Consider the following 10,613-nt stretch of genomic DNA (forward strand, 5'->3'; position numbering starts at 1 on the left):
ATGTAAATTCACAAAAAATTCTGGCTTTTTTAACGAAATCAAGCAACCTGATAACGATCAGTGTATTTAAAAACATACAACCTATGTATAAAGTTTATATTTATTGTTTTGTATTAATGTTCTTAGGCATGTTTAGCATTGTTTTATTATTTTATAATCCACGTTGACCTCCCGCAATTGGTAGCATCTGCGCATGCGCACTCGTGGCCCCTCCTAGTAACGACTTTATTCTTTGCCCCTGCGCTTTCTGCGAAAACCCCTTGAGTGCGCGTGCAGTCGTTAGGTTGTTTTCGCAACCCACTGTAGTCAGTGCGATCAAAGTGTGCTTTAAACATCTGTGTGGCCATCAGAGTTGAGGACGGGGCGACTGGATTACCGCGGCAGTATTTTGATAAAAAGAGAACCGTTTTGTTTTAGCGTTTTCTAACGGTTTTGCTGTAGTCTTTTGTTTTTGTATGTGTGATGGACGCCATTTTAGGTTGATCACACTTAACTTACTAGCTGCTAGCCACATTGTTTCAGGCCTTGCTTCAAAATACGTCGGTTTGTGTTTTGTTGAGATTTGGACTACACCGAACAAACATTTCGGAGGGACTTTGATGCAGACATTGGGGAGACATATTTGACCGGACTCTACACGTTCACCCGTACGGACACTCTTTGAACTGTGTATTTCCTTATCAGAGTTGGACCTTACGGACAGCTCACGGCTAACCGCCATTTGGTCCTGGGACATTGAGAAACCGCAGGAGTATTTCTGTCTTCTGCCGGGAAATTCCGTGGACTAAAAGTCACTTGCGTCTTTAAGATTGCGTGTTACACATGATCAAGGTCTCTTTGAACACTTGATATTTTCAATTCGCAGTTATTCACGTGAGGCAGGCTCCACACGACCCTCCTTAGTGGTGACTCTTAATTTAAAAGAGTGTTGAGATGATGAACAAACATGGCTATTATTCTTAAACTGTTAAGTTGATAAACTGACACTGAGTAAAGGGTGATCGCTGGGAGAGCCCAGGCGGTCGTGCGAATTGTAGTTGAGTTTGGTTGTGTGTGGTGGTGGTGTCTGACCACGAGGATTGTTTAAACATGTCTTGTGTCCATTACAAGTTTTCTTCTAAACTTAACTACGACACGGTCACCTTCGACGGCCTTCATATCACGCTCAGTGATTTGAAACGCCAGATCATGGGGCGAGAAAAGCTGAAGGCCGCGGATTGCGACCTGCAAATCACCAATGCTCAGACTAAAGAAGGTAAGCTGGACGAATACGTTGTTTATACACCGTTTTTAGGTTGCTGTGAGTTAATTGGTTACGAGGCTTGAAAGAGTACGTATATTTTTGGGAAAAGGTTTTTATCAGTGTTAGCTCGAAGCTAATGTTTGCTAACTGACCTAACAAGGCCAAATCCTGACAGCCACCAGCATTGTCACTGTACTCAAACGTTGAGTTTTGTTTGTCAAGAAAATCATATTATGACTGTTATTAAATTTGTGATTATTAATTCAATGTAAACGTTGACTAAACTTCACTTGTGTAGTGTAGGCTCCATTTTGCATGTACTTGTTCACGACGTGTGCTTTCGTTTCCTACCCTTGTATATAGACACATGAATGGAAAATGTGCCACGTTGATTAATGTTCTTGTCATTCTTGCCTGTGTTTGCAGAATACACTGATGATGGAGCCCTCATCCCTAAAAACTCGTCTGTCATCATCAGACGAATCCCTATTGGAGGGCTGAAGTCCACAAGCAAAACATTTGTCATGTAAGTACATTAATACTTCAACTTACTGTTAACATCTGCTCTGTGTTTACATTTAGTTCAGTTTGAAGTATGTTCTCAAAGCTGAGTCTTTAGGTCTGATAAAACAACCCTAAAACTAAAATGGTCCTTTGCTTGCCCTGGTATTAATTCAAAATGGCAAGACGTTTTTTTACGTTACGTTATTCACTAAGAATGTTCCCTTCTACTGAAGCTGTCACATCTTATTTGCGCTGCTTTATGTGCTGTGATTGGGCACAAGGTGTGAGAAACAGTGACATTTTGAGTTGTCAAAACCGTCACAACCCGTTTATATTCATTGTACAGAAAATAGAAAAGTCGTTTTCAATATTACTAATTTTACCAAATGAATTGAGTTCACTAGAAGTTTAAATGGAGATTTTTCAACTGACAAATGAAGATTTATTTGAACTATTTGTTAAATGTTTTGATATAAAAGGGTTAACTGAAGCTTAATTGTTGTGATCTTTAATTTTAGAAAGTAGATTTAAAAAAATATATCATATTTGTACATTGAGTATTTGCCAACTTAAGATTGTAATGCACCTCATTTCAGTTAAGCAGTTTGAATGTTAAATTGCTGTGAATTTAAGTTATCAGTCTGTGATTGGGGGGGAATATACTTTTAATTGGAAGTTAACCTCTTTTTGTTTTGTTTTTCAGCGATCGATTTGAACCAAGTGGATCTTCAAAAGCAGTATGTAAAAACACCTAATTTCCTTGTCTCATTACACACATTTTCAAACTCCTCAGCAGTTGCTTTGTCTTGAAATCATTTAGGGAACGTTCCTCATGCTCCTCAATGTTGTCTTTGAAACCTGTTTGAAGATAACAAAGTTTGTTGAGCTGAATGTTTATATTGTGTGATTCGCTAAAGCTGTTGCATTGATTTTCATGTTTTTATACCATTTCCAGTGTGTACAGAAGACTGTGCGCATGCTAATACACTGTGTTTCACATTGAATAAGTTCTCTACAAATATGAAGTCTGTTGTACAGTTTAGTGTAAGGTCATATTGATCTATATAATTTTTGAACATGGCCAATGTTCAGTTTGTTTGTCCTTAAAGTGACACATCTGTAAAAAGCTGTCTGTTTTTTTTGTTTTTAAATAAAAAAATACATTGTTATTTATTAATTTCACCTTGTATCATACAGCTTCAGTGTCTGACTACTCATGTTTACTCAATTGCTATTATAAGAAATAATTTAGTTGTGTGGATGTATGAGTGTGTGTGAGAGAGACATTGAATATATATATATATATATATATATTTATATGATTTACTGCAAGGTTTTACAATAAAACATCAGTATTTAATTCGCTCACATCTTTCTTAAGGCCCTGTGTGTTCATTCTCCATAGGTTTTTTTTGTTTTGTTTTGTTTTTGGAAATCCTTCTTAGGTTACAAGTAATTGACTCAACCTGTGTAACATAGCTGTGATGCTATATTTTTCCCCCCACAGTTTATAACAGTTAAAGCTAAGAAATATCCATTAATTGGTATTGACCTTAAGATAAAATATGTAAAGGTCTAATTTACAGTCTGGAGTTTACATTTTTAAACACTTAAAATTTCATATGTGTCCAATAGGAATTAACCTAGTTGTAAATATACTAATTGAATTGTGTTTGTATAGTGTTCATTTTGAAGATTTTTATTTGTCCAATTTCTCTCTGTTGGGCATGATAGAGTTGTGCCTTGTCATAGTGGTGAAACCCCTCTTTGTTTTAATGTTTTTTTCCAATGACAGATTGATGATTCTTCATCCATTTCACTGGCCCTGCTTTCAAAGGTATTTTAAACTCTGCAACTACTTGATACACTCCACTCTACTGTTTCTAAATTCAGTGTTTTGGATTTGTCAAGCCATAATATAGCCACAAGTGAGCAATATTTTATGTCAAAAATCTTGTGGTTAGTCCCATCCAGCTTATGTTTATGTTTGTAGTAGTCATTGTAATAATTATTGTGAAATTGTTTGTTTTGCATCTTGGTTATCAATAGTAATATTGATAATTTAGCTTTTTTTTAAAATATATGCTGCATGTCAATTAGATTTTTTTTATTTTATTTTAAATGTAAGATTTATATTTAGAATTGTTGCTGATATGTGCTCATACATTTGTTAATTGTATAATTGTTGATACTTGTGTGAAAGCCTCGTCCTGTAAAGAGTGAGCTTACTGCCTTTTATCAGTGTGGAGTGGAGTACTGTTTAAACCTCTTGCCCACATGACGCTAATTTCAAGTGTTTTTTCCCCTTTTTTAAACATTGAAAAATGAAGCACTCTGGAATCCTTTTGTAATCTTTTTTTGTGGGTTTTTTTGTTGTTGTTGTTGAATATTTTACTACTTGCTGGACTTTAAAGACACCAACAGCATTATGTATCATACTTTGGTATGGCTATACTTTATATTGCTAATAGTTAATTGTCTTATGTATTCTTTTTGAGGTCAAAATTCTTCACAATATAGTGTAATTTTGGTACAGTTGCCAATTAAATTTTCAGGTTGATACCCTGAATGCAGGAGACTATTACATTTAGGTTCTGTGTACATGTCTTACGCCATGAATGCATTGCGTTTGTTAGTATGAAATCATCTGTGTATATCTGACACGTGCCCCAAAAAAGACACGTTGCAATAAAATGTATCAAATGGCAAAAGATCTCTTGGACCATGGACAATGCGTGTGTATAATTGGAATTAAGCCATGCATGTGAGTCGGTTTGTCTTTCGATTATGAATTTTATATTTCTGCTCTCTTGCTGAGGTTAATATAACGTTTGTTGCCCCTTTGTTTCTTTAAGGGCTGAGGTGGTACTGTTAAAGGGATAGTTCACCCAAAAATTAAAATTAGTCCATTATTTACTCACCCTCAAGAAAGTCCTATACACCTAGGATGCCTTGAGGTGGAGTAATTCAATTCAAGTTTATTTGTATAGCGCTTTTCACGATACAAATCGTTGCAAAGCAACTTTACAGCAAATTAAGTTTCTGCAATATTTAGCGGTAGCTTATCAGTGGTGACTGTCAGTTAATGTACATTATCATGGGCTAATTTTCATTTTTGGGTGAACTAACCCTTTAATGTTGTAGTATTTTTAAAGATCTCGCACTGATGGAGGCAAGAAGCTGCTTCTTACAGGACAAGGTTTCAGTAAAATTTTTGGGCTCAATTGAACATTCCAACATTGATTTTATTTGTTAAAACATTATTGCCTGTTAAACAGACAGCCAATCTTGCTGAAACAAATGCATCAGAGGAAGACAAAATAAAAGCAATGATGTCTCAGTCCAACCATGACTATGACCCAATCCAGTAAGTATGCCATTCAAGACATTGACAGTTGTTGTTGTTGTTGTTTAAGTTACTCTTGGCGTCAATTCTAACAAAAATATCTATTCATTAGTTATGCAAAGAAGCTTGTTGGTCCGCCTCCCCCAAACTACACATGCTTTCGTTGTGGAAAAACTGGACATTATATCCGAAACTGCCCAACCAATGGGGTAATTGGGTTTTCATTACCACAGCTGCATTTACATATCAATTATTTTGAACTTGGTGATGCTTGTTACAACTGTTTGCTTGTGTAAATATTTTTACCATTAGTATGCTCATTTAGTCAGAAGAAATTTAACCTTGAATATCAACCGTGTGTTAGCAGGATCGAAGTTTTGAAGCTCCCCAACGGATAAAGAAAAGCACAGGAATTCCTCGGAGTTTCATGGTGGAGGTTGATGATCCAAACAGAAAGGGAGTCATGTTGACCAACAGTGGAATATATGCCATTCCTACTATTGATGCGTGAGTATACTTGGCCTTGCTGTAAATGATTGTGTTGCAAGATCATATTTTTCAGCTTTTTGCAATTTTACAAAATCACAATGGGTAGTGGCCTAAACATGTCAATTCTGCTGATAATATCGTACTTTCTGTGTTTAGTGAGGCCTATGCCATTGGGAAGAAAGAGAAGCCACCATTCTTGCCCCAAACTCAATCTTCATCCTCAGATGAAGAAGATCCAGTGCCTGACGAGCTGCTCTGTTTGATCTGCAAGGATCTTATGACAGATGCTGTGGTTATCCCCTGCTGTGGAAATAGCTACTGTGATGAGTGTAAGTGTCTGTACAAACAAATATAAAAATTACGTGTTTTTGACCTTTTAAAGCTTACACAGTCTTTTGGCCGCAGGTATTCGAACGTGTTTGCTGGAGTCTGATGAACATGTTTGCCCAACCTGCAAACAATCTGATGTATCTCCTGATGCACTGATCGCAAACAAATTCTTGCGCCAAGTGAGAAATCCCTATCTTAATTTTATTTTGTTGTTGATAAACAGTGTCTTCACTTCTAAGTAAATAGTAGAACATTTAAAGGGTTAGTTCACCCAAAATGAAAATTAGCCCATGAATTACTCACCCTCAAGGCATCCTAGGTGTATATGACTTTGTTCTTTCAGACGAATCCAGTCGGAGTTATATAAAAAATTGACTTTGATCTTCCAAGCTGTTTAATGGCAGTCGGCAGGTGTTGCAGTTCATCAGTCCAAAAGAAGTGAAATAAAGCACATCTATCCATAATAAAGTGCCTCACACGGCTCCGGGGGGTGATCAAAGGTCTCCTGTAGCGAATTGATGCGTTTTTGTAAGAAAAAAAACATTTAAAACGTAATAATCAATTTAATCTAGCTCGTGCTCACTGTTGTACACGGAAGCAGCTCCGGGCGGATGACGTTGGACGTCGGCGTAGCGCATGCGCCGCTCAGAAGTGACGAACGCGGAAGCGCAGGGGAGAGATCGAAACAAAACAATGGTCACGAATTAGAAGTACAAAACGAGGATTTGTAAAGAAGAATAGGGTTGGGTATCGATTGGGTTTTTTACGATACCGGTGCCAAATTGATACTTTTAAAACGGTACCAGTGCCTAAACGGTGCCTGAACCGATACTTTAAAAAAAGAGCCACAACAAAATAAAAGATGGATAACATTAAAGAACAATATACATAGCATTCACATGCTCCTCGGATGCTCTCATTTCCCGGAGTGAACGCAGCGAAAACTTTACAAGAGATGGGAAACCAATTGCTCCCTCGTGACCTTTTGTAAACTGTATTTGACAAAGAACTGCACAGATACAGATATTATAACAATCTATCGATAAACACTCCCTGTGTCCTCTGTTTCTGTTTGAGTCTGCTCGCGCTGCGCCGCTGCAGTCTGCGAATTGAAGAGTGCGCTGAAAGACGGGGAGGAGACTAAGTCTGCCGCCGTTTTCATATGAAATTTAAAGGGGACTGACTCTTGAGGCGATCACGAATTTGCGTACAGTTTATGGAGCTAATCGCCCCGCTAAAAATGGCCTAGCGACGCCCATGATTCTTACGTCCATTTCGGAGAACCAGTACAAATATTTCAATCGATCGCTCGGGCATTTAAGTGGCACCGAAATCTGCGTTCTGATTCGGGTTCTAGTACATACCGGTTACATAGGTACCGGTGCCATATTGGCATTTTGACATTGCTAAAGTAAGGAAACTTTGCTTCTTTTGTTCCTGTAAACAAACGTTGGTTTTCACGAGACTCATCGGCGCATGCGCAACGCCGGCATCTTACATCATCCTCTCGGAGCTGCTTTGGTGTACAACTGTTGGCGCAAGCAAGATTAAAGTGATTATTACGTTTTGAATATGGATTTTTATCTTACAAATACGCATCGATTCACTGAAGGAGGCCTTTGTTCTCCTTTACAAAGGAGCCGTGTGAGGCACTTTTTATTATGGATGGATGCGCTTTATTTAACTTCTTTTGGACTGATGAACTGCAACACCGACTGACTGCCATGAAACAGCTTGGAAGATCAATGTCAATTTTTAAAGGGGTGGTTCACTGTTTTTTTTTTTTCAAGGCTTGATTGTGTTTATGGGGTGTAGTCTAACATGTGTTAATGCTTGGTTTTAAAAAAACGCATTATTTTTCACATAATTTACCTTTATTCCACACCGCTCTGTCCCTTTTCTGAGAAACGCGCTGATCATTTCCTGCTTTTATGAAGCCCTGCCCTCAGAAATAGGCGATGGGCTCTGATTGGTTAGCTAGCCCAGTGTGTTGTGATTGGCTAAACTGCCTCTAGTGCCTAAACTTCCCGCCCCTCACCTCGGCGGCATATGCTCCGGTTGTATTGTAAACAACGGTGTCGTTAATATTGCTTATCAGTTTGAGCCCGATTGAGAAGCAGAGGATATTATTGAAGAATATAACTCAGATTGGATTCATCTGAAAGGAAGTCATATACGCCTAGGATAGCTTGAGGGTGAGCAAATAATGGGCTAATTTTCATTTTTGGGTGAACTATCCCTTTAAGACAACTTATTCTTTCCAACCCCAGGCAGTGAATAATTTTAGGAATGAAACTGGATATACCAAGAGGATTCGAAAAGCTGCAGCTGCTCATCAAGCAGCTGCACAAGGAGCCCAAACACAAGCTCCTGCCCAGCGGCCACCTATGAGACTGGCAACCTCACGCCAGCAGGACCCTCTGATGGCCAATGTTCCAAGCTCAGCAGCTGATAGCACCCCTCCCCAAAGCACACTTGCTGCCCCTTTATCTCCTGTTAGCACTCATCAGCCCTCCAGCACCCCACCTTCTTCTAGCAGCTCCACTGTAAACAGCAGCAGTGCACCTGCAGCATCGAACTATAGCCCTGTGGTGAACTCTCCTCAGCACTCTACTAAGCAGGATGACCCTCCTTCATCTAAGTAAGTAATTTTCCAGCATTTCTAGAACTTAAGAGGATCCACTGGTTGTGTAAAACATGAGGTACTGGATTCAGATTTGTCTTATGGGATCATTGTTCCCACCCAGGGAACCAGAGGTCCCAGCATCTATTGTTGTGCCTTCATCAGACACTGCTGCCCCAACAACTTCCATTCCGAAGGTATTACTCTTTTTATAGTATTCTTTATATTTGTTAATTTAAGAGAATTACATAGATTAATAAAGCAATATCACATGGGCAAGAGTAGTTAAGATTAAATATGGATACTTCCATGAATAGAATTAAGAGATTTATTTTCTTTCCCCCTCCCTTCTATTTGTTGTCTAGGGATACCATGTCCCAGTAATTGGGAAGCCAAATATGCCTCAGCATCACATGCATAGATCAGGTAAGATAATATCAGCACAATTTCAGGTGTTTTTTTCTGTAGACTTCTTAATATTTAAGGTTTTGTTTTTTGTTTTTTTAGGGCAGCCAAGGGCTAGTGGACCAAGGCCGTCTGGAAGCCGTCCTGCATGGGATCCGTAAGTATCCTGAAGTGTATTCTTAAAAGATTGAAGTTTCATCCAAAAGAGACAGATTCTTCACTCCTGTTTATTTACCCTATCAGGTCCTCAAGTAGAGGGAGAGCTCCTAGTGAGCGACCACCAAGAACACAGCCTCCCCCAGTACAAAACCTTCCTCCTGTAATCCCTCCAGTGTATGTGCCTCCTGCTCTTTTTCCTCCTCCTCCACATCCTATGCCTCAGCCACCTGGTGGTGTTCCACAGCAGTATCCCATACAGTATCCTCCAGGACAACAGCCTCCCCCTCCCTACAACATTCCGCCACCTGTATTTCCACCTGTCCCACCAAATGTGACCGCTCCATGGGTGCCTCCTTGTGCACAGCCACCTATAGCCAACCCCATCTCTACTATGCCAGCAGCACCTTTTCTATCCAAGGAGGAGTTTTACCGTCAACAGCGTAGACTGAAGGAAGAGTAAGTAGTTCAAACATATAATTAAAGGGTTACTCCACCCCAAAATGAAAATTTTTGTCATTAATCACTTACCCCCATGTCGTTCCAAACCTGTAAAAGCTTAGTTCGTCTTCGGAACACAATTTAAAGGGGGCATAACACACAGATTCACCCAATCTCATGTTAATCTTGAGTACCTATAGAGTAGTACTGCATCCTTCATATCTCCAAAAAGTCTTTAGTTTTATCATATTTACAAAAGAAATATACAGCTTTACGATTCTCTCCGGAAAAAAACGAGCTCCTGGAGGCGCGCCGTGGGCGGAGCTAAAGAGTGACGAACACTTGAGCGCCGAATGCCAACAAAACAGACATTTGATGCCATTTCACTTACCGTCTGCAGTTCTGAATCATGACCGGGATCTTTTATAGCTGGGACAGCTCCATCTTTCAGTATCAAACGATGTGCAAATCCAGCGTCGAACTGGGCCTTGTTTATAAAACGTTCGTCAACAAACACACTTGTGAAACTGCATTGCTGCTCCGGAAAAACAAACTGCATCCACTGTTTACATAACTCTTGCGCCGGGCGCGTGTTTCCAGGAGAAATGCCCATATAAGGAGTTCCACCCTCGTCTATGTCATGAATGTCATGAAGCGAAAAAAACTTTCTGAAACTTGTACGAACCCGGAAATAAGATTTTTAGCACAGAAACACTCTGTCATCCGTCATTGTTTTTTTAAATTTTGTTCATGCTTGGCATGAGAATCCAACTCTTTAACAGTGTAAACAACTCTGAATGCATGAAACAGCATTGTACCCCCCCTTTAATTAAAAACACTTTTCAAATGCAGTGATTTTTTAACAAAAAAACTTTACGATCACATGCAAATAAAATTCATTACATGCTGTTTTTTGGGGTTGAAAAGATTTTTTTCTTTTTATGTTTTTGAAAAAAAAAATTATGCTCATGAGATTTTGCATTTATTTGATCAAAAATGATGATCAGAAAAAATATTAATATTGTGAAATATTATTACAATTTAAAATAATGGTTTTCTATTAGAAGATATTTTAA

At 38.8% G+C, this 10,613-nt stretch overlaps 1 protein-coding gene across 2 annotated transcripts in view; it reads left to right on the forward strand.

Moving 5' to 3' along the window:
• Positions 1-259: 259 nt before the first annotated feature.
• Positions 260-10,613, forward strand: part of LOC107710004 (E3 ubiquitin-protein ligase RBBP6-like) — a 30,007-nt gene continuing 19,653 nt past the window's right edge. The window contains exons 1-14 of one of the 2 annotated variants that reach the window (XM_016514680.1): positions 260-1,255; positions 1,670-1,769; positions 2,451-2,484; positions 3,543-3,584; positions 5,026-5,114; positions 5,206-5,302; positions 5,458-5,600; positions 5,739-5,911; positions 5,988-6,091; positions 8,183-8,553; positions 8,660-8,732; positions 8,901-8,961; positions 9,043-9,097; positions 9,184-9,555. In XM_016514680.1, the coding sequence (XP_016370166.1) occupies positions 1,090-1,255; positions 1,670-1,769; positions 2,451-2,484; positions 3,543-3,584; positions 5,026-5,114; positions 5,206-5,302; positions 5,458-5,600; positions 5,739-5,911; positions 5,988-6,091; positions 8,183-8,553; positions 8,660-8,732; positions 8,901-8,961; positions 9,043-9,097; positions 9,184-9,555 (1,880 nt within the window). In that variant the 5' untranslated portion in view covers positions 260-1,089. The remainder of the gene's footprint in view (positions 1,256-1,669; positions 1,770-2,450; positions 2,485-3,542; positions 3,585-5,025; positions 5,115-5,205; positions 5,303-5,457; positions 5,601-5,738; positions 5,912-5,987; positions 6,092-8,182; positions 8,554-8,659; positions 8,733-8,900; positions 8,962-9,042; positions 9,098-9,183; positions 9,556-10,613) is intronic. The other variant, XM_016514681.1, reaches the window with a different exon arrangement.

The sequence above is a fragment of the Sinocyclocheilus rhinocerous genome, unplaced genomic scaffold (assembly GCF_001515625.1).
Source record: "Sinocyclocheilus rhinocerous isolate Xijiao unplaced genomic scaffold, SAMN03320098_v1.1 scaffold1799, whole genome shotgun sequence".
Taxonomy (NCBI): Eukaryota; Metazoa; Chordata; class Actinopteri; order Cypriniformes; family Cyprinidae; genus Sinocyclocheilus; species Sinocyclocheilus rhinocerous.